Genomic DNA, 23,775 nt, shown 5'->3' on the forward strand with positions numbered 1-23,775 from the left:
ACGGGTCACTTAGTACGAGTGGACCGTCCCAGGTTGCTGGACAAAGCTGGTGACGGCACATTAAACAATGAGTGAAAAGATGATGCAAGAAGAAGATGATCATAATCTGAAAGCTCCGTCCAGGAGTCATGTATATTCAGCAAAGAACAATTACGCTCGGTGATATGTTCTCGTATCTATTATCCAAACATGGATCGATCCCAAATGTGGCTGGTGGCCAAGGTACAGAACGCCGATCAATGGAAAGACAAAAAGGTGCGCCATGAATGGAAGAAACGGACCCCCGATGGCACGGGATGATGGTCCGAGCTCAGTCCGAGCTCAGTCCGAGCTCAGTCCGAGCTCAGAAATGGTCATGGAACGCGTGATGGGACAAAGCATATGGATAGCTCCAGATCATTCCCAGTCACGCAGGACGCAAGAGTGCAATGGTCAATGAGGGGAGCAAATCGCAGAGGAGAACGGGGGAAAGGAGGAAGATACAGAGAGAGGGGGGAGAGAGAGAGAGTGAGAGAGAGAGACAGAGGGTATGTAAGACGTATACACTGAACTCGTACAACAGGGGGAAGAAAGAAAGGCAAGGGGGGGGGGGGGGGGGGGGGGGGGGCGCAGCCGAAGACGGACGACGCATATAAGACAAGAAGACTCTCCAGGCCTTTTCCCCAGGTCCGTGGTCCTGGAGAAGGGGGACCTTTTTTTAAGGCTTGGACAGCTGCTCCTTACGGAAGAAGAGCAAGAAGCCGGCACTAGAAAGAAATGATTAGTTGAAGACCATGGCGAGAAATCATGACAAGCTTGAGACTCACGGGATTAGCAATTGACAGAACAGGGCGACCCAGAACCAAGCATTGCCAAGAGAACTGGCGCCCTTGGTGATGTCAGGAGAGATGGGTCCTGGACCAGTGGCGTTGGGTCCAAAGGCACGAGCACAGATGGTCGCAATGGAACCGAGCACTTGCGAAGCAATCAGAGCAAACAGCATGTGAACTCGGGTCAAAGTTTGGAGCAGGATGACACCAATACCAAGACCTTGGATCGAATCCATTACACCGAGCCACAGCCAGAGACTACGCGAAGCAAGTGCACCGCTGGTGTAACCGCCCACCCAAGGGAGATAGTAGCCAGCGCCGGAGATGGCCCACCATATCTGGATAAATCGAGGCGCTCCCAGACCACAGGCGAAGACAGGAAGGAACCAACTGTGCGTCTTGGAGTATCGGCTAATGATGAATAAAAAGATGCACCAAACGAATCCGAAGAAGACGACGCAGAGAATGACAATCTGCCATGGATGGGTGTGAATCGAGTTCCACAAGACTATCAAGACACCAGATTAGTCATAACCGATTCTAGCTAGACCGCAGATGAGCAGGAAAAGGGGGGAGGGGGACTCACAGCTCCAGTTGCGACCATAGGGGGCACTGAGGAAGAAGTTCTGGAGAATGACGGCCACAAAGTTCCACAACACAATCTTTCGACGAAGGAGAGACTTGTAGAAGGAAGGAACCTTGCCAGGCTTCTGGCGGTAGTAGTTGGGCAGACCAAAGATCAAGAGAATGCCGACAGCCCAAAGGAAGGCCACAATGGGGTAACAGATTGCCCTATCACAGCAAAACATTTGTTAGTTACCTCAATACCATCTCATCAGGGGGTGCTTTCATTTCGAAGGGATACGTACGACATCTTCCAGGTGTTAGCGATGTTGTTGTCATTTGTCAAGAGACCCTCGCTGGAGGCCTTGCTGAGGGTTGAGCCCCAGTACCAAAGTGCAATCACGTAGGCTTGCTGAATACCCTGAATGACACAGGCGCGGAAGATCCAGGTTTCCACAGGGGCACCGCCTTCATCACCAAAGTTGGAGGCAAAGAAGATGGAACCACTAGAGGAGGCGGCAGCGTAACATCCGCTACCAACATTTTGAATCCATGCGCGGCTGAGCTGGCCTGCCTCAAAGTGGGCAGAGCCAATCAAAAGGAAGGCAAGGCCATACAGGAACCAGGGAACCGAGAGACACACAACAGATTTGAAGTACCGGAACATGAGCCACCAGAGGATTGATGTGATGGCGTACGTGGTCGCGATACCGTACAGCTTCTCCGCGGTTTGACCAACCTCGCCAGTCAACAGCGTAATCTGGTACGAGTTGGCAGCGATAATTTGGCCTAGGGCGAGGAAGAGCGAGTATACCGGCCAATCTCCAATCTTGATCTGCATCCACTTCTTGAGACCAGTCGGGGGAACGTAGTCCTTGCCCAGCAAGAACTCGTCATCTTCGGAGTCACGCTCGTCACTTAGAGCGATATGAGAAAGGGCGTCGTTGAATGACTCACCGGCCGGCGATGCATTGTGCTTTGCGCGATAGATAGAAGGTGTGGGAGACTTGAATCGACCCAACTTGGCGTCACGGAATCGGTCAAACCACTCTTGTTCACTCTTGACCAGAAATTCTTCGATACAAAGCTGATTCTCGGAGTTGGAACCATTGAGAGCCTGCAACTTCTGCTCGAAGTTGTGATAATACTCGCCAGTACCGTCGGTGAAGAATGGATCCACCTTCTGCAACTTGAAGTCCTTCTTGCCACCAACAACGGAATCCAGGGACAGCACCGATGCATTACTGTACCGGTGGCTGTCGCCGAGGGGGCGTGGAGGAAGGAGCAGAGAATCCGAGGGAGGTGGTGTGCCGGGACTGGCTGGTGTGTGAGTGAATTGAGGGCGAAGGGACTCGTCACTGGGACGACGTCGTGGAGAGGACAGAGGCGATGAGTAGGAGACCACTTCCTTGGAATTAGCCTGAGCGCGACGGCTCTCCTCCAGTTGTGCAGGAGTAAGTGTGTATTCATCTTCGCCATACACGCTGTGAGTGCGGAAGTCCTCGTCGTCAGACTCCTCCGCGCCACTGCTGTCACCAGACTCGGGAATGTCACTTTCAGTCTGTCCGTGACGACGAGCCCGGGCACGATGTCCAGGTCCAGAACGAACACCCAGAGAGAGAGATCGGCTCAGGCCAGACTTAGGTAATTCGGTTTCTGACGCATTGGCATCGCGGCTGTAGATGCGAGGCGAGCCAAGATCGTTGAACTGGCTGAAGCTCGAATAGCTGCTATCCCGGGAGTGAGGAAGACCAGAGTTCATTCCAGGCGGGGCGAGGGGGCTCATAGGAGGAGGAGCGCCCATGCCAATAGTTCGCATTGGTCCGTTGGGAGTGCTAGTGCCAGAAGCAGTCATGGGACGTCCGTGGCCCTTAGAGACTTCCTTCTCGTGGACAGTAATGGCCGTGGTCTGCAGGATTTCGAGGTCCTCCACCCACTGAGCGACAGGGAAACGTTGCTTAGCGGAACGGGCACGCATCATGGCACGGGTCTTGGTCTTGGAGTTCAGGGCAGCATCGATTGCGAGCTTGAATTGCATGAGCAAGTGGGATGTTGAGGTCGATTCCACGTTGTACCACCAGCCAGGCATTTGACCCAGACCCCCGACACGGGCTCCGATACCCAACGCACCCTTACGACCGAACTCGACGGCGACCAATCCGAAAGGCTCGTCACGAGATGGAATCAAGGCGAATTCGGCTCCAGAGAAGATAAACGGCGGGAGAGCAGTGAATTCGGGCTTCGAGAAGACACGGCCGGGGTAAATTTCCATACAGCGGCTGAGCTTCAGGGCGGCGAACTTTCCGTACAAATCAATCACCGGACCAACACAGATCAATTGCACATTGGGACGGGCTTCCAGTACAGCGGGCATGGCATCAGCAATCAGATCCACACCCTTTTGCATAGACCATCGACCGACAAATACGAGAAGATCAGCGTCCGGGTTTTGTTCCAGTCCAGCCCACTCTTGGGCCTGACGCTTCAGCTCGGCACGGCCAGCCTCGAAGTCAGGATCAACCTGCGCCTCGGCGTTGGGCTGCTTGGTCCACTCGCCAATATCAGAAGGATCCGGGTTCGGCAGATTGCCAACCTTGCGCAATCCCCAGAAAATGGGGTAACGAGCGTATGAACGTTTACCATACTTCTTTGAGACACCGACAGCACCGAATCCTTGTTGATTGACACGCAGATAACTGGCACCGGCGTGGAGCAAGTTGAAGACCTCACCGAATTGCACGTACTTTCGAGCAGTCTCTTCGTCCAAGTTGAAAACAGAGCAGACCTCTTGGCGCTCCTTTTGAGTGCGCATAGGCCAAAGACCTTGGAACTCAGCATTGTGAAGGGACAGGCAGGCGGGGATGGTCTGAGGAAGGAGATAGAGAGGGGCAAGGGATCCGTGATAGTCGTTGATATGGTAGAGATCGATCGGGAAACGCTTGATGGCTTCGGCGATACACTGGTTCCATGCAGAGTAGTACACAGCACTGTCCAAGTCATCCATACGAGCGGGATAAGGTTCGTTCTTTGATTGCTGACGGAAGACTGGTGCATCAAGAAGGACGTAGGTGATGTTGTTAAGACGATGGTACTGAACCTGAACCTGGAATGTGCTGCCAAGGATCGTGACCTCCATAGGGTCCGCCACCTCATCGACAGGGTAATCGATACCACCGACACAAGGCACAACCCAAATCAGGTCCTGGTGGCCCAACGTCTTCCCCATAAGCTGAGCCATGACACCAAGACCACCGATCTTAATCTTGATGGCCCAATCCTCAATATCGTACTCCATAGTGGCAATCAATACCATACGGCGCTTGCCAGTTGCACCCAGACCACCCAAGTTGGTGGTGCTTTGCATGAAACCGGCCTTGTTGGCAACACGCATCAAGGGGTTGGCAGACGGGTTGGGCGAACGACCAGACTTGAGTTTCTTCAAGAAGACCAAGGGGGATAGACTGTGTTTCTCGCTCACTCCGACTTCATTGAACTTGACCTTGTAGAAGGAGACCATGAAAATGTAGACACAAGCGGCACCAGTCAAGGCGGGAACAATCCAAAAGAGGACGAACATGACAATCTGGTAGATTTGGTTGCCAACAGGGAGAAGGCTGACGCGAAGAGTGCCGTCGTCAATCAGGAGTTTCCATGCCAGGTAAGGCGATGGCGGAGGCTCTGTGATGTTGAGCAACGTGCTTGAAAGCGAGGAAGGAGGCATGCGGTCCAGCACACTGTCATTATCCATATCACCAAGGACCCAGCTTTGGTCTGGAGTTCCGTCAGGATCGATACCCCAAATGTTGAACTGTCCAACAGCAGGCCATTCAGACGTGAAATGATAGTTCCACCGATCACTCTGAATGTCCAGATCGACGACATTATCGAGACCAGCATCGTAACCGTATTGGTTGTACGGTCCATTCCAGAAGACGTGAGGGAATCGACGCATTTTGTCCGTTTTCTCGACATTAGTGGCCCAGTTAACATCTCCCTCTTGCACGTAGTCGCTGCTACCGGTCCATCGATTCCAGTATTCAACACGGACGTGGTCGCCCTCCCACTCCTGCTTCTTGGTACCAGACCACTCTAAGCGGTCGATCGCGACATCGCCGCCGCCGTTATAGTCAATCCAGCTGGAGAAAGAGGATCCCCAGTTGGTAGAGTACCGCCATTTGTCGGCACCGGCTGCGTGATGTCTGATGAAGAGGGAGTTGTTGCCTTCATATTGGTGCAGCAAACTACTTGAATAGTTTGCGGTGAAGAAGACCATTGGGTTATCAAACTGGCCAATGCGAACCAAGAAATGATCCACGGCATTGGTGGAGGCATCGCCGTTCTCGTTGGTCGCGTTGTTCACAGTAATCCGGTGAATACCGTTGCGAACGCCAACAAGATCGCCCTCCCAGAGGAACTTGTTTGGAAGCTGACCGGTGAAATTGGCGGGGACAGGATCTTGAGCAGCGGTCACAGTTGAGCAATGCACGGAACCAGTGTCGATAGAGGCTCTCGCAGTCTTGTCTTCGACCGACGAGTTGACGTAGATGCTGTTGGTGATGGAGGCACAATTCATGCTTTCAGAGAAGTAGAATTTCAGATGCACGCTCTCGGTCCCGTTTGCCTGAACAGTGGAGTAAAGAGGGACGTCGTGACCCGGGTAGAAGTGGGTAATGGATGGCCGAGGTCCTTTGTGGTACTTCTTGGGCACATATGCACGGAAGCCGTATCGCTGGAAGTCCTTGATCTCAGGATAGCAACCAGCTTTGGCCGTGCTATTGGCCAAAGTGCTTTGTACCGGGCCATCCACCAACGTGATCTCATCAAATGGCGCGAAAAGATTCTTCACCGTAGTGCCCGAATCGAAGGGAGAGATCAAGGCGAGGTTTTTGTCGTTGCAATTGAATTTATAAGTGGTAGTGGCATTGGCATTGTGGTAGACAAGCCAGACTGGAGAGTTGTTCTCGGCGCTGCCGAAATCTTGTTTGTTCGACCCCTTAGGATCGGCCCAGGCTCTGCGCACGGCGGACCAAATTCCAGTCTCGGTCCCAGTTCCGTTCGAACCAGGATAGTAAATATATTGCGTCTGGTTTGACAATTGATCCAATACCCAGCCGTCATTGAGAACCGGGAAATTCTCTCGCATCTGGTACATGTGCTTGATGGTATTGCGGACAGGATGAGCCGGGTCTCTATGATCCTGGGTGACGTTGTTGTCTCTGCAGCCATGCAAAGCCTTCTCGAGAGGCCATTTATAGTACTGGGAGGACTGAAGCGAGAAACAGCCATGCGTGTGCCAGGCGGTGGCAGGGGACATGGCCTGACGGCCATAAATATAGTTCGAGGCAGTAGCATCGAGCACATAGAAGGATTGCTCTTCACCCCAAAGAAGGAGCGGAATACCGGGCATCACCAAAGTAGTGACGAACAAACCGAGCATCTGACGTTCAAGACCCCATCGAATGGCTGGCCATCGGAATACATCCTGGTTAGTCGCGCCGTACATGTGTCGAGGATCGAACACGCCAGTGTCAGCATTGACCAGGTCATTAGTGATCACCATCTCCTGCCACGCCTGAACCCAATTCACGGGTACGTCGAATCCTGCCTTTAATTGGCCGTCCATCCCAAGGAATCGGGTCAAGCCACGGTACGTAGAGTAATGGAAAGCAGCGCCATCGATTGCTTCCTTGCCCTGTTCACGGAGGAAATTCTGCGCCTCGGATGTGTTGGTTAATTGAACAGCAGCGTTAAAGGCCTCCGAGGTGTTCAGGCCGCTCCCCGGAGCTCCTGGGCCCTGATTTGGCTGTCGGCCTCGCCCGAGATAAACGGAACCGAAAGTGTTACCACCTGTGATTTCGCCGGAGATAAAGAAGTTGTTCTTTCCAAGTCTCCGGGCGCATTCTCGGTAAGCAGAGGACATGTCCCCGAGCGCGTCAACAGTAGCCTGGGTCGCCTTATCATATCGGAAAGCGTCGATATCCAAGGTCTGAATGACCATACAGGAATGCTGCATTAGTCTTTGACGAACGTAAGGCACCCATTCACGCAGACGATCCTGGACGGACGCGAATTTGGCCAACTGACGCTGCCAATCAGGGAAGACACCGAAGGCCTCGATATCACCATATTGATCGAAATCACTGTCGTAGCAGCCAACCAGGCCCTCTATGAGGGTCGCATTCACCGGGTATCCGTTTTCGTACCAGAAGCGAGGGTAATCACAGGTGGTATTATAGTTGTTGCCAATGTCGAAGTCTACGTAGCGACGAGACGTTTTCCATTCAGTCTTGTGTTCCTTGACCGAAAACGGGGTGGTCGAGTTGAGGTAGCCTTCAAATCCGATCAAGTCACCCATACTGCCCAAGCATAGAGAACGATGTTAGAGAAAGGATGATCATCGACACACGACATTGACATAGGGTTTTCGAGGGTTGTACTTACGTGGCGATTGTATTGTCAAACATGACATACATGTCCCGGGCGTGAATTTCGTTGATTGCGTTCTGCCACACCTTGATAGTGGCATAATGTCTGTCAAGAAGGGTGGTATCAAGACACGAATATCCGTCGAAACCCCACGGCTGATTCATGAATGAGGTTCCTGCGATATAGATACCCTATGATCTTGTTAACATGCTGCAACCATCCTACCAAGCCTCGGCCATCGGCGTACCTTGATACCCATGCCCTTCAAATAGTCCAACGTGTCAACCAAGCCAGCGACATCACCACCATGGCGCATTTGAGTCGAAGACAGATCGTGCTCGAAAAGAGTGCCGTTGATGTTGTCGTTGGTGGGATCTCCATTGACGTAGCGATCCAAAAATAATGTGTAGAACGGAAAACGCCAGTTATCCGGAGAAGGGTGGTAATCACCTGGGGCTTTCCCTTCCCATGTTCCGTTGTAGAATGCAGGGTCGATCGCAGTCTTGTTTTGGTTGAGGTTGAAGTCTTTCCATTGCTCCTCATACGGCCACGCGGTTACCGTTGGTGCCAAAAGGGCGAAAAGCCCACCGGGGAGCAGCCACCTCATGATGAGGGTTTTGGTGACTTGATGGCTCTCCGCAGCGTCTGTCGAGGGTATCGAAAGAGCTTTCAATAGGAACAATCAACAAGTGAAGGGAAAAAAAACAAATGATGAGGCCGCTCGTCAGATGTAGAGGAACATGCGCGGAGTCGATATAATGGCTGGTTGGGATTGCTGTCCAGTGATAACCCAACACCCTCCGACGATCCACGATCCACGATCCAGGTCGACAACGATAGACTGCAGGAAACGAAAGGACAACGCTCCAAAGAACGCAATGAGAGTCGAGTGGCGATGAGGTTTAGGGGATCGAAAACGAGAGATGATGGAAGATACAACAGAGAAAGGCCGACCGTAGTCGTGGGAAAGGGTCAGATCACGAAGCTAGACTAAGCTAAATGCGAGGCCATTATTTTAGTGGCGCACAGATTCAGAAAGGATAAAAATAAACACGAAAGACAGGAGGACGCAGTGTTCTGGAGCATATGAAACCTCTATGTAAAAAAGTAATGAGGCTGATTACGGTAATTGAGACCCAAATTCAACCCGCCTAAAAATCAAGAAAACTGGCGGGTGGTGGGCAATGTCCGTTTGCGGGTGGCCTGTGGATGCGTTCGATGGAATGATTGGATTCATCCAAGTCTACGCCGACAGTTGGCACTAGACCGCAAACCGCAATTATCTTCAAAATTTCATTCTGTTGTCCCGATAATTGAATTAGGGGACCACTGGCTCGCTGGATCCAGTACTGACTGGGAGGCTGGAGCATGGGCAAGACTGATTTCCTATCACACGATTCCGACACTGTGATGATTGTACTCTCTATTCACCGAATAGGAGATTCTTGTCGATACATTATCCATGTCCCAAGAGAAAAAAAAAAAAAAAAAAAAAAAAAAAAGAGTCAACCCGGTTGAGCCAGCAAGCCAGCAAACCACGAGCACCAGACCCGCTGCCAAGAGTCCACTCGTGGCTCGATGGATCAACGCCCAAAAGAGGCCTTTGCCCAAATAAGAGTAGTCTTCCTCGTATCACAATTAAGAAAGCTTCTTCGCCTCTTAATCCCTGACAGTCAATAGGGTTCCGTTGGATTGTGCTCCGCGATGCCGATTCCAGTACTGTAGAGCTGTCTAGATCTATCGATGCTGTAAGAGAAAAAAAGAATTAAATTGAACTCAGCTCCCGCAATCTCTATTGTACAAAACAGCAAAATCGCTTGGCTTGCTCCACTCGCGATAAAGTCCCTTCTGCTGGATGGGACAGCCGAGCCCACTTTGTGGCCCCCTGCTCGTACTGTACAAAGTTCCATGGGGTACAGTAAATTACATCTTTTCAGCAAATCTTGCCTTCCAAAAGACCCAACCTGAAGAACTTTGAGGGTGTTCAAAGTGAATTGCCTAGAAACAACGAATTGTATGTATTGCCCACGAGTCACTACTCAGTGTAGTACGGTACGCTTATCAAAATCGACCCGGTACTGTAGCAGTGTAGCTTGACAAGCTTATGCCGGCCGCTTTTACACCCCATTAGAGGCGTCAAGCCTCCCACTCAGCTCGTCTCGATCGAGACGGACTCCATCGGAGAAATCCGAGGTCCTGTACCACGTACAATGTACATACAGTACGAAAGTCGTGCGGTTGGTGCGGCGATGCAATTCATACCCCGTCCATGCTGTATGTAATATGTATAGCACAAGGAGGGCAGGGCGCTCGCCAGTGAGCCCAACCACTTACATCTCGCCGATAGCAGAAACATGGCTTCTCGGTACATGAGACCTAGCGCTTCGGTAGGCTGTGGAAGCGGATCCTTTTTCGCCTGGCCAGCGTGGGTCCGTGTTAGATCTCCGTGTATTATACAGTTCACTTCAGCTGCTTCAAGCTTGTTGGCAACTCGACGGTCCTTTAGCATGAAGCGCTGGTATCTCAATACAGTACAGGTATAGTACATACATCACGTTATTCAAATTCCATCGTACCATACAGTTTCAATTCACGGTATGGCGCTATGTAATGTACTTTGAAACTCAAACCAGTGACCATACCTGCTGCCCCCACAAGCACACACGACTTGGCCAAACTCGGCTGAAACAACGGATCTCGACCACGGGATTCTGGCTTTTTGCCGGTGCATACACGAGGTGACGAGTGTGCTGGGGTGATCAGAACACTTGTGATGCTCATGGAAGGCAAGACAATGTAATCTTACTTCATGTCCGTAGCTCAGCTGCCTTTACATACTGTGTGTATCTCCTGCGCAGAAGATCACGCCGCGTTCTCGATATCACACCCGTTCCAGATGGGCGATGCATGCATTTGTAAGATCAAAGTCAGCCCCGAGTCCGTTCGCAGACCTTCGTCAGAGTGAAGAGCCCTGCCCCCTGCCTGCGCCAGCATTAATGTGAGACACCTTCTCCCAAGTGATTGTGGTGTCTCAAATGTTTGGAGCCACGTACGTGAAAAACCCGGTACGTGACGAGTGGTCGTTGCTGTTCCGCTCGTTCTCCATTGGCGAGCCAGGAAAAGGGGGCGGGGTCTCTCCAGTTGATCGTTTTTTTTTTCCACGCTACAGAAGACTGTGTGTTGAAATGATCGGGATTAACTCTAGAGCACTGAGGCACTAAGGCACTGAGGCACTGAGGCACTGAGGGGTCTAGGGTCTGTGGGCTGTATAGACGTGACTGCTACACTGCTACTGCTGGGTGGAAGTGGATGGCTCTGGCTTTGGCGCTGTCGAGCTCGACTGATCTCTCATCATCTTTCAATCTGGTCCCGTGGGCTGATCGGGGGTGGAAATCGGGGGATCGTGCCATGTCCATCGGGCCCGCTGGGATGGTTGCACACGTGACCTCATCGAGCTCCTCGAAGGCTCGCACTGCAGTCCCAATTGTCATATTCCTCAGGCCTCGTGAGATCGCAATAGCGGCCATGTCAAGGCAGTTCGGTTGAATGACTATTGTCGGCAGCCTTTTTTGGTCGTTTGTAGTCTGGAGTGTGGATCATGATGCTCTACGTAAACAAGGACTCGTGCCTTTGTTCTGTTTTATGAAAATTTACTGCAGTACTCTTTCCATCTTCTCTCGCTGTGGACAGCACTCATCTCTCGTGCAGTGCCGATCACACCCCGGTCTTCAGTCTGCAGTTCTGCACTACTCTGCAGATGGGGGATGAAGAATTGAGATCGACGAGTTGGATTCTACCGATCTAATGGCGCAGGTTCTACTCGCCCATCTGGACTGTCTACTATCTACCAATCCAGTGGTACTACGACGATTGAGGGACCCTAGTTGCTCTAGTGGCCCTTGGTGTAGGCTTCTCAATCCTTCGAGCATAACGGGCAGATGTGAGCTCAATGCTGCGTACTCCATATGGGGCTGACCACGGATTTAGATCTCTAGTACTAGTATCACCAGTGTACGTACTACTGAGCGGCATGTAGCCATGTACAAACCCCACGAATCGCCAACCTTGAATAGTACTGAGTACGGAGTACTGAGTCTAGTTCTACTACTGACTACTGAATGATTTCTTCTCGGTTGTACAATTGAGTGAAGTGGAGCACACATCCAGCTCTCGGCCACCCCCGGTATTATTCATCGCGAGCGGAAGAATCTCTCACGATTGAATCATGTTCCCGAGAGCATTGATTATGGATAGCAATGATCGACCCTCGGTCCGGGAGAACCGGCACAACGAAAGATCAACATCACGGAGAAACGCTGATCCTCGAAATATACAGGAATAGAACCGGGAACACAATCACCCAAACAAACGATCAAAAGAGCGAGGAAAAAGGAAAAAACCGCAATAGGGCTGCTATGATGCCCCAGAAGTGACGATCATGGTGAACCAGATACACAGAGTTTTCGATGAATTAGCTTTGGCATTGCTTGCTGTCCTTGGATATGGATTCAGTCGGTGGTCATTCCATCGGGTGGTTGGTCTCCTTTGGCAGACGGATTTGCGGGTGTGTCTCGGAACCACCGGCTCAAGGTTCCTCCGATCGCGTGTCTTGCGATGGGTGGATGGATCATTCGACCACCGCCCACCGCCCGCTAGGTACTAATTATATCAAGATGGAACCACCATACCCGCACCTTGGAACTGGGCATGTCCGGTGTGATGGAGACATCAATTTGTTGAATTTAGAAACTCGAGCCACGACATATGTCTTATACTGCTTGCTCCATGTTGTGGATGTATTCAAGACGAGTGGCCATGTCCATGGGTGTGATTTGGAGGCTGAGGGTGTTATGGAAGGCGCTCGCGCAGTGAATATATGTCGCAATAACTTTGTCTAATTGACATGACTGCCTGGAAGTCGGGGTAAACAGACCAAGATAGTTCCATGCCTATCTGTATATTTGGGAGATGAAAAATGAGCTCGGGCTGTTGAATATTACGTTAGGCAAAGATATCCCCCCAATTTTCCTCGAGTGAGATCAATCCGTCGTAGCCTACAGGTGATGAGGTAGGTATCCTTCCATAATTCCATTACATCGATGTCGATAACCTTGTGGCTCGGTTAAGTATTCTGTTTGCTTAGGGGCCACGGCCAATGTTGACGTTACACTGCTTGACCTTGACCACGGATGTAGAAGCACAATATGGAAATACTGGTGGTGAATGAGTCGGTCATCGTCATCACCGTCATCCATTATTAAGGTATCCTCTTGCGCAACCTCCCGATTGCGTCCCGGCCGGGATGATAATTCCAGCAGCGAGTCCTCATGCTGTCGGGTGTAAGCCTTTTAGGCGCGCCGGACTGCATTTCAATGCGTGTCATTCGTATAGACTACAGTCTAGCCCCGTCGGTGCGGTTGGCATGATTCACGCACCGGCCGACTGGGAGGTTGTTCTTCAAGCATAAACGTAGGGGGATTCCCATGACTCGAGACGGGAGTTGAGTTCCACGGCGCAATCCAGGACTTCACCTCCGTCCTGGATCATCTGGATATACACCGTTACACAGTACACTGACTATGTACACTCAGGGCTACTGAGTCTACACAATACAGAATTACAGTATACAATAAGCCACGCGACACCGTCTTGATTATTGTACTCTATGGCCCGGGGTGATCCCCCTCTGACTTCGGTAGCATGGATTCATCCTCATTCCATTCTCGCGCATCCGTGAACTGCCGTTGGATCGCCTGCGCCATCAAGTTAGGGTTTGCAAGCACAGCGGCGCATCGGCACACGGGTTTAGCTCGACAGAGAAGCTTTTCCCCGCACCCTCGTGAGGACATCCTGGAAGTCCTCCCGTCCCAAACATGGAAGAGTACGGCAAGCGGGTTCGATGGCGCCCACTAGAGCCACGACTGCATTCCCCGCGCCCTCACCGCGATGAGGGGCGCACCTTCCGCACACCTGCCCATGTCTCGGCACCATCCATCTGCAGACGATCATACATGAAACTTGCCCTTTCAGCACTGAGTATCCTCTGGGTGCAGCGTCGAGAATACAAATCCAGGGGACGGGAAAGGGGATGGAAGAAAAGAGTACCTTCTTCCGGGAAGCAATGTGACCTTCTAACTTTGGCAGCCAACTTGCTCCCATCCTGACTAGCCATCCACTAGCCTCTCGACAACCAACGACGCTAGACCGCAACCGACTCTCTCGCGGGTGGGGTCCTGCAGGCACTAGTCCCGAATGGGGACTAGTGCCGACCCGCCGCTCGCGGGCATCAACCGACAACAATTTCCAGCTCGGTTGCGGTCCCGTGATTGGGCTGGTGCCTTGCCGGGAGGAGCAGCCAGGTGACGGATTCGAGGCTTTCATTTGCTGCGGTCCTGGGCGGTTCCTCTCGGGGAAACTCTGGGTACCTGAGCAGAACCGCAGAAGCGCAGGACTGCAGGCTGCAGTCCTGCAGCTCTCTGTTGTGCGGCTTCCAGCTTGGTTCCTGGGCAGACGGATCATGGTGATAGTCGGTCCTGGGCACCGCACTGGGCACCCGGGCACTGCCAGGGCCCGGTTTCTCCCATCTGGGATCTCTGGGATCTCTGTCTCTCGTGCCTTGCTTGCTATCCGCTCCACTTGGGGCGAGTCACTGGACCCCTCCGTCTTTGTGCGCCCTTCCAATCCCCAATCCCCAATCCCCAATCCCCAAGAGCATAGGAGCATAGGAGCACAGAGGCCCCAGAGCCACAGAGACACCGTCGACGCTCCCGGCACTCCTGAGGCCTCGCCGGCCTCGCCACTGGCACGCTTTTTGCTGACTCGCCCCGCCTCTCCGGGCCGTTTCCATTCATGGCGACCCAGAGTGGATGGGACAAGGTGGGCGAGGTGGACAAGGGTGGAACGACTCCCTTCGTACCTACTGGCAGTCCTAAGTCTTGATCCAGTCCTGAGAGACCGAGTGAGAACTCTCTCCCCCCCGAAATACACTAAGCTTGATTCCACCCTCTTCGCCTTTTCCGTCGCCCCCCCCCCCAAAGTTCGAACGCCCTCGCTGTCCACCCAATTCCCCCTTCTGACCTCAGTCCTTCCTTTTCCGTTCTTCCCCAGTCTTTCCGTTCCTTTGCAGACTTTCCTGGCCCGAACATCACGTCCACACACACTCTCTCTTTTCGTCCATGTGACTCGACTCCTCCATCCGTGGCCCGCTTTCTTCTGACTGCCCCCAATCCAGATTCACTCTTTTGACCTCGGGGATCTGCTCTTCGCGTGTGCTACTCTTCCATTCGTTTCCTCTCACTCTCTGCCCACCCCCTGTCTCTCGTTAATCGCTAGGTAAACGTTCGTGTGTGCCCGCGCACGTCTTCCGATCGTTGTTCCCTCTCGCGTGTTGTGTCGGTGACCTGGGTCAAGCGTCTCTCCCCTTCCCCCCCCCGTCGGCGTGTCTGGAAGGGCTTTTCCCTCGTCATGCTCCTCCAATCCTCCCTCGGCTGGGTGGCCGGGCTCACCACCCTGTCATGCCTCCTCGACCCCATCCTCGCCGCCGACATGGCCGCATGGAAGACCCGATCCGTGTATCAAACCATGACCGACCGATTCTCCCGGCCCGATGGCTCAGTAACGGCACCGTGTAACACAACAGCGGGTCTTTACTGCGGAGGAACATGGCAAGGAACGATCAAGGAACTGGACTACATCCAAGGCATGGGATTCGATGCGATCATGATTTCCCCCATCGTCAAAAACATCGGCGGCCGAGTGTCGTACGGTGAAGCCTACCACGGATATTGGCCCCTGGATCTGTACGCCCTCAACGATCACTTCGGCACAGAGCAGGATCTGCACGATCTGATCACGGAAGTCCACGCGCGCGGCATGTTCGTGCTCATGGATACCGTCATCAACAACATGGCCTACATGACCCACGGCCAGAATCCGGCGGACCACATTGACTACTCGGTCTTTACCCCCTTCAACAACCAGGATTTCTTCCACCCATACTGCAAGATCACGAACTGGAACAACTACACGGATGCCCAGCTCTGTCAGACTGGTGATAACCAGGTCGCCTTGCCCGATCTCTTCACCGAGCATGAGGACGTGCAGAAACTGTTGGAAGACTGGGCGACTGGCGTGATCAAAAAGTTCAACATCGATGGTCTCCGAATCGACGCCGTCAAGTCGGTGACCCCGTCCTTTGTCCGAAAATTCGGTGACACGGTGGGAGGCTTCATGACTGGAGAGGAGTATGAGCGGAACTCCAGCATCATCTGCCAATGGCAACACGACTATATTCGCAGCATGCCCAATTATCCCATGTATTTCTCCATGCTGGACGCCTTCACCCAAGGCAAAATCGCCAGCTTGGCCGACCAAATCGAAGAGATGAAGAACCTCTGCTCGGATGTCACGGAGATGGTCTCCTTCTCAGAGAATCACGATGTTGCTCGTATCGGCGGATTGACAAGTGACTTAGCCGTAAGCTGAACCCACTCCCTGGTCCATGGTTCCCCTCACTGACAGAATTGCTGCGGTAGATTGCCAAGACCATCCTCACGTTCACTCTGTTGTTCGACGGTATTCCCATGGTCTATCAAGGCCAAGAACAGCATTTGAAGGGAATCGCCACCCCCCTGAATCGTGAAGCCATCTGGCTCACCAAGTTCGACACCCAAGCCCCGCTGTACCAGCTCACCAAAGTTCTCAACGCCATTCGACGCCACGCCCTGACCCTGGATCCCAACTTTGTCAACATCCCAAGCTATCCCATCTATCGCGGCGGCAGTGAGATTGCCATCAGTAAGGGTGTGCAAGGTCGGCAGATTGTCACGGTTCTGACCAACCAGGGTGAGAAAGGCGGCGCGTACACGCTCCTGCTGCCCGCATCTTTCAATGCCATGACCGGTGTGACGGAGATCATAAGCTGCACAAACTACACCGTCTCCTTTGAGGGAGAGTTGGTGGTCAACATGAACAAGGGAGAGCCCCGGGTCTTCTTCCCGACCCAGTTGATGCCCGGCTCCGGGCTGTGTGGTTTCTCCGACAAAAATCAGTCCTACACGGAATTGAAGACGGGCCACAAGTCAACTACCATCTCGTCTGGATCCTCGTTGCGAACTGGATTCCTGCGCGACTCGTCTTCCACATCTGCTGTTCTGGTGGCCGTCATGCTGGGTGTGATGGCTCTGCTCAATTTGTAATTTTTCCTCCCTGACTGAAATGGCACCTGTCCCTGCGTCATTGCATCCAGCGCGAGTCCCCTTTATGATCCGTTTTCGTTCTTCCTGATACTCCCGACACTGTGATATCGTCCAGTCCCCCTCTCTCGCGTCTCGCTTGTCTTTCTTAGCCACACATACGGTCGCGCGCTGTCATTTGATTGCGCTTCTCTTTCTACCTTTGTTTTTTCCATCGACCGTGGACTATCGTACCGTCTGCGCCCTTGTCCAAATCATATTCGGTCTTCTTGTATATACTTGACATGAAATCATCCTTTGACTCTTTTTCTTTTTTTTTTGCCCCCCCCCTTCGTCCTTCGTTGCTCTCTTCCCTTTTTGCTTCTCCACGGAGGACTAGGGTACACGTCTCACTGTGAATCAAGCCCGATAGATCCGGACATTGCCCGATCATCGTTGCGTGTAACCTGTCCTTGAGCCTCACTGTCTCAAACTAGTTCATTCACTGGTGGATGCAGGTAATTTGTGCGGACCCCGGAACAATCCTGTGTGACCGAGCTAGAGAGTCCCGGTAATTCTGTACTGTACCACTTCCAAGGCTTGGACACCGAGGCGAAAGAGGACTCGTCCCTGCCGAGGGGGAGGGGGAATTGTCCCCACTTTGGTGGAAATTTTCCAGGCGTCGGGCGGCCCTGCATTTCTCCACTCCGCCGCCCCCGATCGCAGAGCTGTCTAATCCCGGTGGACAGTCTCCTAAAGTGGCTACCTTTGGTCATCGATATCAAATTGAGACTCCTGAACAGAACTGTCGATCGTCTCTGGACATCATCTCCGAGATTGTTGACAGATTGAGCATCCATTGTGGACAGCCACCCTGGCAGCAGTGCACCACTGTTGCCTCCTCGATCATCTTCATTCGAAACCAATCTGATCGGCAGCCTCACATGATCTGAATCTGATCATTGCTCTCGTCTGGTACAGGATTACTTCCGTGGCCAGTCCACTTGGGCTGCGTGCACCCAACCAAGTACATCCTATGATCCTACATCCCATCGCCGCCCCCGATGCTCTCCTTATTCTCGTGCTGGAGTCCGCTCCGCCGGCGGGGACAGCAAGTGTGGAAAGAGAAAGAAGGTCAATATGAACATCCTCCCGATTTCGCCTTTCCCTCTCAATTCTGGAACCTCCGATCCCCTCTTCTCCCGCCCCAGTATCAAACGGACCGCAGACTAACTTTCAAGTTGGTGTTTATTCCCCTGTTTGATATGCACAGAAGCCGCAGAGAATCTTGACCAGCTTCCCTCCTGGGACGCACCGGACGAGAACACGCTAATTCTGCAGGCGTTCGAGTGGCACGTCCCCGCGGACCGGTGCCATTGGAAGCGTTTAAAAGCGGCGCTGCCGGATTTTAAAACCATAGGCGTGGACCAGTTATGGATTCCCCCCGGCTGTAAGGGGATGGACCCGTTGGGCAATGGGTATGATATCTACGACCTTTGGGATCTGGGGGAGTTTGATCAAAAGGGAGCCGTTGCGACCAAGTGGGGCACCCGACAGGAGCTGGAGGATCTGATATGCGAGGCCGAAGCCTTGGAGATCAAAATCATCTGGGACGCCGTGCTCAACCATAAAGCCGGTGCTGATTTCCCAGAGGCATTTCCGGCTGTGGAAGTTGATTCAAAGAGTAAGTTTGAAGACGTTGATCGATCCCTACGATTATTTATTACCCTGCTGGGTTGTGCGAGGTCGCCCTCGGACAACTTGCCCTGCTAGGCTCGCTCCATGACTGGGTTGACTGAAATTCTTGATTGACCTTTTCTACCGTATCTCTAGGACGAGATGTTGCAGTCGCTGCGCCATTGGAGATCGAAGGCTGGGTCGGCTTTGACTTCCAAGGGCGAGGAGATGTGTACAGTGCGATGAAATATCGCTGGCAGCATTTCACCGGCGTCGATTGGGACCAGAAGCGTGAGAAGCAAGCCATTTACAAGGTTCACGCTCCGAACAAGGACTGGGCGACCGATGTCTCTCCAGAACTGGGCAACTACGACTATCTGATGTTCGCCAATCTGGATCTTTCCGACCGTGAAGTTCGTGATGATTTATTGAACTGGGGCACCTGGATCACACAGACCTTGTCGCTTGGTGGGATGAGGCTCGATGCAGCCAAGCACTTTTCGGCCAAATTTCAAAAAGACTTTGCGGACCACGTTCGCCGCACTGCGAATCCAGATCTTCTCGTGATCGGAGAATACTGGACGGGGGACGTCAAGGCCATTGAAAAGTACTTGGACCAATGTGAGAACACTGTCGTGGCTTATGATGTTCCCTTGGTGGAACGATTCTCCAGGATCTCGCATATCCGGCAAGCAGATCTTCGTGGAATTTTCCGAGATACTCTGGTTCAGCGTCGACCAGACCAGGCTGTGGTGAGTGTCTACCCCCCTCTTGTCTATGTGACCCTTACCGCGACCGACACACTCTGTCATTGCTTTTGCGGGTGAAATGAGCAAGATCACTGACTTTTGAGAATAGACAATCGTTTGCAACCATGACACGGTAAGTGGCGTTGTGCCAGACCCTTTCACCTTGTGTCTACACCAACAGCTTGATTTTTGAGGCGCTTACCCGCCTCGATTCTGATTGGATGGACCCGAACTGACTCCGTGACTCTTTGGGCGTAAACAGCAACCAGGACAAATGCTCGAGGTAAGCGATCTTCTCAAAGTCAATCAATGTCACCAGATTGGTTGGATTGCATTGTTATCTCTGTTGGCAAACACTCGTACTGACTTCTTAATGAGACCCCCGTCAAACCGGCTTTCAAATTGCTGGCTTACGCATTGACCCTTCTCCGCAAAGATGGCCGTCCGTGTGTCTTCTACGGCGACATTTACGGCATTCTAGGTGGAAACAACGCGAGTCCGATCGCGCCACCCTGCAATGTACAAATTCCCTTGTTGACTCGCGCTCGGAAATTATATGCATATGGCGAGCAAGAGGATTATTTTGACCAACCAAATTGCATAGGTGAGTGTCATCTATGCTTGCCTAATCTTTTTGTTTTCCATTGGGTCTCGCCCCCATATCCCCCCCCATCTCTATGCATTGACCTCGCAGTATACCCCTGAACCATTCCGTCTACGTCGATGGTTGACTGATCATCACCTGTATTACTCAGGATTTGTTCGATATGGCAATGCGCGTCACCGCTCCGGTCTCGCATGCATCATCAGCAATGCAGGTGCCTCGAAAAAGCGCATGTTTGTCGGTCGGCCGAAAACAGGTCAAGAGTGGGTTGACATTTTGGGGAATCAACCGGGCTTAGTGATCATTGACAAATGGGGTTATGGAATGTTCACGGTGGATGGAATGAGTGCCAGTGTCTGGGTCGAATCAGCCGCCGTCGTCTCCGGTGGGATGAACACCCGCGAAAAACTGTGAGTGTGTCCCGGAAAGTCAAGGAAGTATGAACGCTTCCTTTGACAATTTGCCTTTGCCTTTATTGCTCCCATCACGATCCTGACCCTGTTTATCTGCATGTATCGGGTTGGCCTTGGTCTCTAACACCTTTTTTTTTTTTTTCACTAGCAATCTGAACTTTTATGAATACTGATCCGGGGGGGGGGGGGGGGGGGGAAGGCGATGGGAACGACACACGAACTCGGAGGCCTAGTCCTTCATTGCCAGAGATATACAATTGAGAACGGAGAGGGACCCGAAGTCCCTCGCATGGAGTGAGAAAGAAATCAGTGACATCCGAACAATCTGTGAGCAACTTTCAGACACGCAGTACGTGCAGTCGTACACCATATAGACTTGTGCACACTCTACTCGAGTGAAAAAGAATATACAATGAAGGCATCCGCAGCCTTTAGTTCTCGAGACGTTCCATCATATCGAGCATTGAGCATTGAGCATTGAGCATTGAGCATTGAGCATTGAGCATTGAGCATTGAGCATTGAGCATTGAGCACTTTGCATCTTGCATCCTCGCCTAGTTCTACCTCCATCTATCCATGCCTTTCTTTCTTACTAAGAACCCGGTGTAGGAGCTGAGGTGTATTCAGCTCCCTTGTCCCGCGCTCAGCCCTATCTTAATAATCGACCAGCGGGTCTGAACCGTCCACATCCACCGTCTTTCAACGTCGAATATATCGTGAATCAAAGGTCGACCGCTACCGCCTTTGCCCCCCCAGGTTGTAGCATTTGACGACCCTATAGACTGTCCTGCGTTGATCAGTTCCAGCTCTTGCTCTACGGCCTCATCCAGTCCTTTCATATTCATAGAACCAAGCAGGAAGATCAGTGTAGTAACGACCTCGAACAGCCCTCTTATCGCGCCCAACAGCACCTGAACTAGAGATCGTCATACTGGAGACAGTTCTAATGGAGAGGATCAACTCAAAACTGGAATGTCAATCCAGTGATGCACTCTTGGAGGACTCCCTGAATGGGGAAATAGAAAGCCATCTCGCAAAGGATGAGACATTGTGCAAAGCAGCCACTAAGCGGGTGGACAGTGGATATAAAACCCCACGCTAGTCAGCTCGTCACATTAATCCTCATGGCACTGTGAAGTGTGAATGGTACCCTGATGATCATGAGCTCAGACTTGTACCGACTCCCGAGTCACCGACTACCGAGTGGTGAGTACTGAGTACTATACCGACCGGCGACTAGTACTGCTATATTTTCCAGCACGATTGTAACGAGGTCGACCACCACTCTTGTTGGTAGTTGGTAGTTGGTAGTTGGTAGTTGGTAGTTGGTACCTGCCAGGCTGCCACACCTGGTAGGCTGGTACTATTATACTACTGTACCTGACGCCGATCCTGCCCTGAACCAGTCCATCTTTTTGCCTTTCTTCCTCGGTGAGACATTGGCAGGGGGTGGAACCCATATGCAGCCCAGCCCACTTGATATCCTGATGAGTGTCAAATTGTCAATCGCTCAATCCTTCTGATTCCTGACTGGAAGCGCGAACCGAGCATTGAACAGATCGCGCGTCGAGGTACAGTGAGTCCACTTGACCTGGCCTTTCCATAGGTAAGGTTGTCTATGAACGAATGATGCATGGTTCCATAAATTCCACCACCGGTGCCACCGGACATGTCCATGGTTCATGTTTATACTGAGCGTTTCTTGAATGGGTCGGCCCTCTATGTATTCGGTTGCCGGTGCATGGATCCAGCTTTGGGCCGGAGAGAGCAAAAATAGAAATCGATTAGAATCATATGGAGTAACATGGCTCGATGTCTTGGATTGTACATAGCATCTCCACGATAGTCCCGCTATCAAATGATCAATATTAGAGGACATTTAACAGATACACGTTGATCACCTCATGAAAGAATTCTCCAGTCCGAACTACGAAGAGCTTCACCCAATGTGTTGCTATCAGTCGGATGGATGACTCCGCCCCGTTGAGTCGAGTCTCCATAGAACTTTCCCGAGGGTAACCTCACATAGAGAGTCTGTTGCTTCATTTGTAGATCTATTCAACTGGAGTCCAGGTTTACACGCTGTCTCTCACTCTCTATTGAATCTACAACCCACCAAACAGAATGGTGCACTACTGCACTGTTCAGGTCGATCTTAAAGCGCAAAAAGGCGAGACCCCCGTTAGACTCTTCACTCTCCTGTGTTTTCTATCGTCCATGGTTCACAATTCAGCCAAAAAGGCAATCGCAAACCTAGATGAGCACTGATATGCCAAGTAGTCTCCAGCCCCAGCTAGCTACCCAGCTTTGCTAGAATGTACCAGGTGGCAGGTACCGACTCCGATCCCACAGAGTTTCTGGGGGCTGATATTTGCTACATGAACTTACCGAGGATTCAGTAATCACTCGTAGTAATCAGTAATCTTCTCAGCAGTATCATTGTACCATATGTTCAATGTTGTACCGGTGTACCAGTGTCTTTTTTTTTTTTTTTCTTTCACAGTCTCACGCTCACTGCTGACTCGTTGAGTCTGCTGACAACTTGGCAGACCCTGATTGCCAAGACGAGCGTCTTTCGGCTGAATCCCTCGCTTTGGATGACCGTTTTCTGGAAAGTCTCCAACACGAGAGGTGGTCCACAATGTCGTCTGTGATGGAGCACGACTGTAAGACGGAAGTAAAAACGTGGATGGGTACTGCAGTATTTGTGAAAGTTAAAAACTCACACATCAGTGACATTACATAATGTAATACAGTACAGTTCCAGACTTGCAAGTTCCAGCAGGACCAGAACCACATCCTCGGGCTATTGTACGATCCCCATAATACAACATGTATTTGTTGAATAATATCACATTATCAGCCTTGGCCGCAGCAGGTGTCCCCCACGGCGCGACATTGAGGGTAACCTCGAAAGATCAAAAAAGTACTGACCAGTGACTACTGAGTACTGACCGACTAACTGAGATTCTCAGAGTCTCAGACTCTGAGACTCTGAGACAGAGACTGCACGTTACATGTCTCTATGTGTGACAGTGTCCACCGAATAAGCAATGGGCCAGCTCCGTTCCTGTCCCCTCCCCCTCCTGCAGGGCGTTGGCCGTTTGCGTCGCAGCCCTGACCGTCGCGATTCAAATGAGGTAATGGACACGCAACGGTAAAATAAAAGGGCCTGGGCATGCAGGGGAAGGGACCTGGGATCACTGGTCATTGGGCCTTGGGGCTATCAAATCTCATTTACCCCTGAAGGGAGGTGGTGGTCTTGGAAGACTAAGATGATGTGTCTGAACTCGGAAGGCAAATGGACCAAAGAACAGGGGGGGGGGGGGTATTGCAATTATTCAACTTCAGTGATGATCG

The 23,775-nt window shown here is 51.9% G+C and overlaps 4 protein-coding genes across 4 annotated transcripts; 2 read left to right on the top strand and 2 right to left on the bottom strand.

Moving 5' to 3' along the window:
- Positions 1-697: 697 nt before the first annotated feature.
- N7539_002031 (Cell wall alpha-1-3-glucan synthase ags1) lies at positions 698-8,406 on the bottom strand (the record flags this gene model as incomplete). The annotated part of the gene is made up of 6 exons (XM_056931634.1): positions 698-746; positions 807-1,317; positions 1,396-1,601; positions 1,679-7,729; positions 7,815-7,990; positions 8,047-8,406. The coding sequence occupies 6 exons, from the start codon at positions 8,404-8,406 to the stop codon at positions 698-700; spliced, it is 7,353 nt and encodes a 2,450-aa protein (XP_056793665.1).
- A 1,510-nt stretch (positions 8,407-9,916) lies between these two features.
- Positions 9,917-10,308, bottom strand: N7539_002032 (uncharacterized protein; the record flags this gene model as incomplete). Its single annotated transcript, XM_056931635.1, has 3 exons — positions 9,917-9,995; positions 10,020-10,071; positions 10,134-10,308. The coding sequence occupies 3 exons, from the start codon at positions 10,306-10,308 to the stop codon at positions 9,917-9,919; spliced, it is 306 nt and encodes a 101-aa protein (XP_056793666.1).
- Positions 10,309-15,263: 4,955 nt separating this feature from the next.
- N7539_002033 (alpha-amylase) lies at positions 15,264-16,996 on the top strand (the record flags this gene model as incomplete). Its single annotated transcript, XM_056931636.1, has 2 exons — positions 15,264-16,274; positions 16,334-16,996. 2 exons carry the CDS (start codon positions 15,264-15,266, stop codon positions 16,994-16,996), a joined length of 1,674 nt encoding a protein of 557 aa, XP_056793667.1.
- Positions 16,997-18,214: 1,218 nt separating this feature from the next.
- Positions 18,215-20,588, top strand: N7539_002034 (alpha-amylase; the record flags this gene model as incomplete). The annotated part of the gene is made up of 7 exons (XM_056931637.1): positions 18,215-18,656; positions 18,806-19,401; positions 19,508-19,531; positions 19,661-19,681; positions 19,777-20,002; positions 20,154-20,412; positions 20,564-20,588. Coding segments are annotated over 7 exons (1,593 nt in total), but the record flags the coding sequence as incomplete, so codon positions are not given.
- Positions 20,589-23,775: the final 3,187 nt, after the last annotated feature.

The sequence above is a fragment of the Penicillium diatomitis genome, assembly GCF_028827545.1.
Source record: "Penicillium diatomitis strain IBT 30728 chromosome Unknown utg000002l_segment0_segment0, whole genome shotgun sequence".
Classification (NCBI taxonomy): Eukaryota; Fungi; Ascomycota; class Eurotiomycetes; order Eurotiales; family Aspergillaceae; genus Penicillium; species Penicillium diatomitis.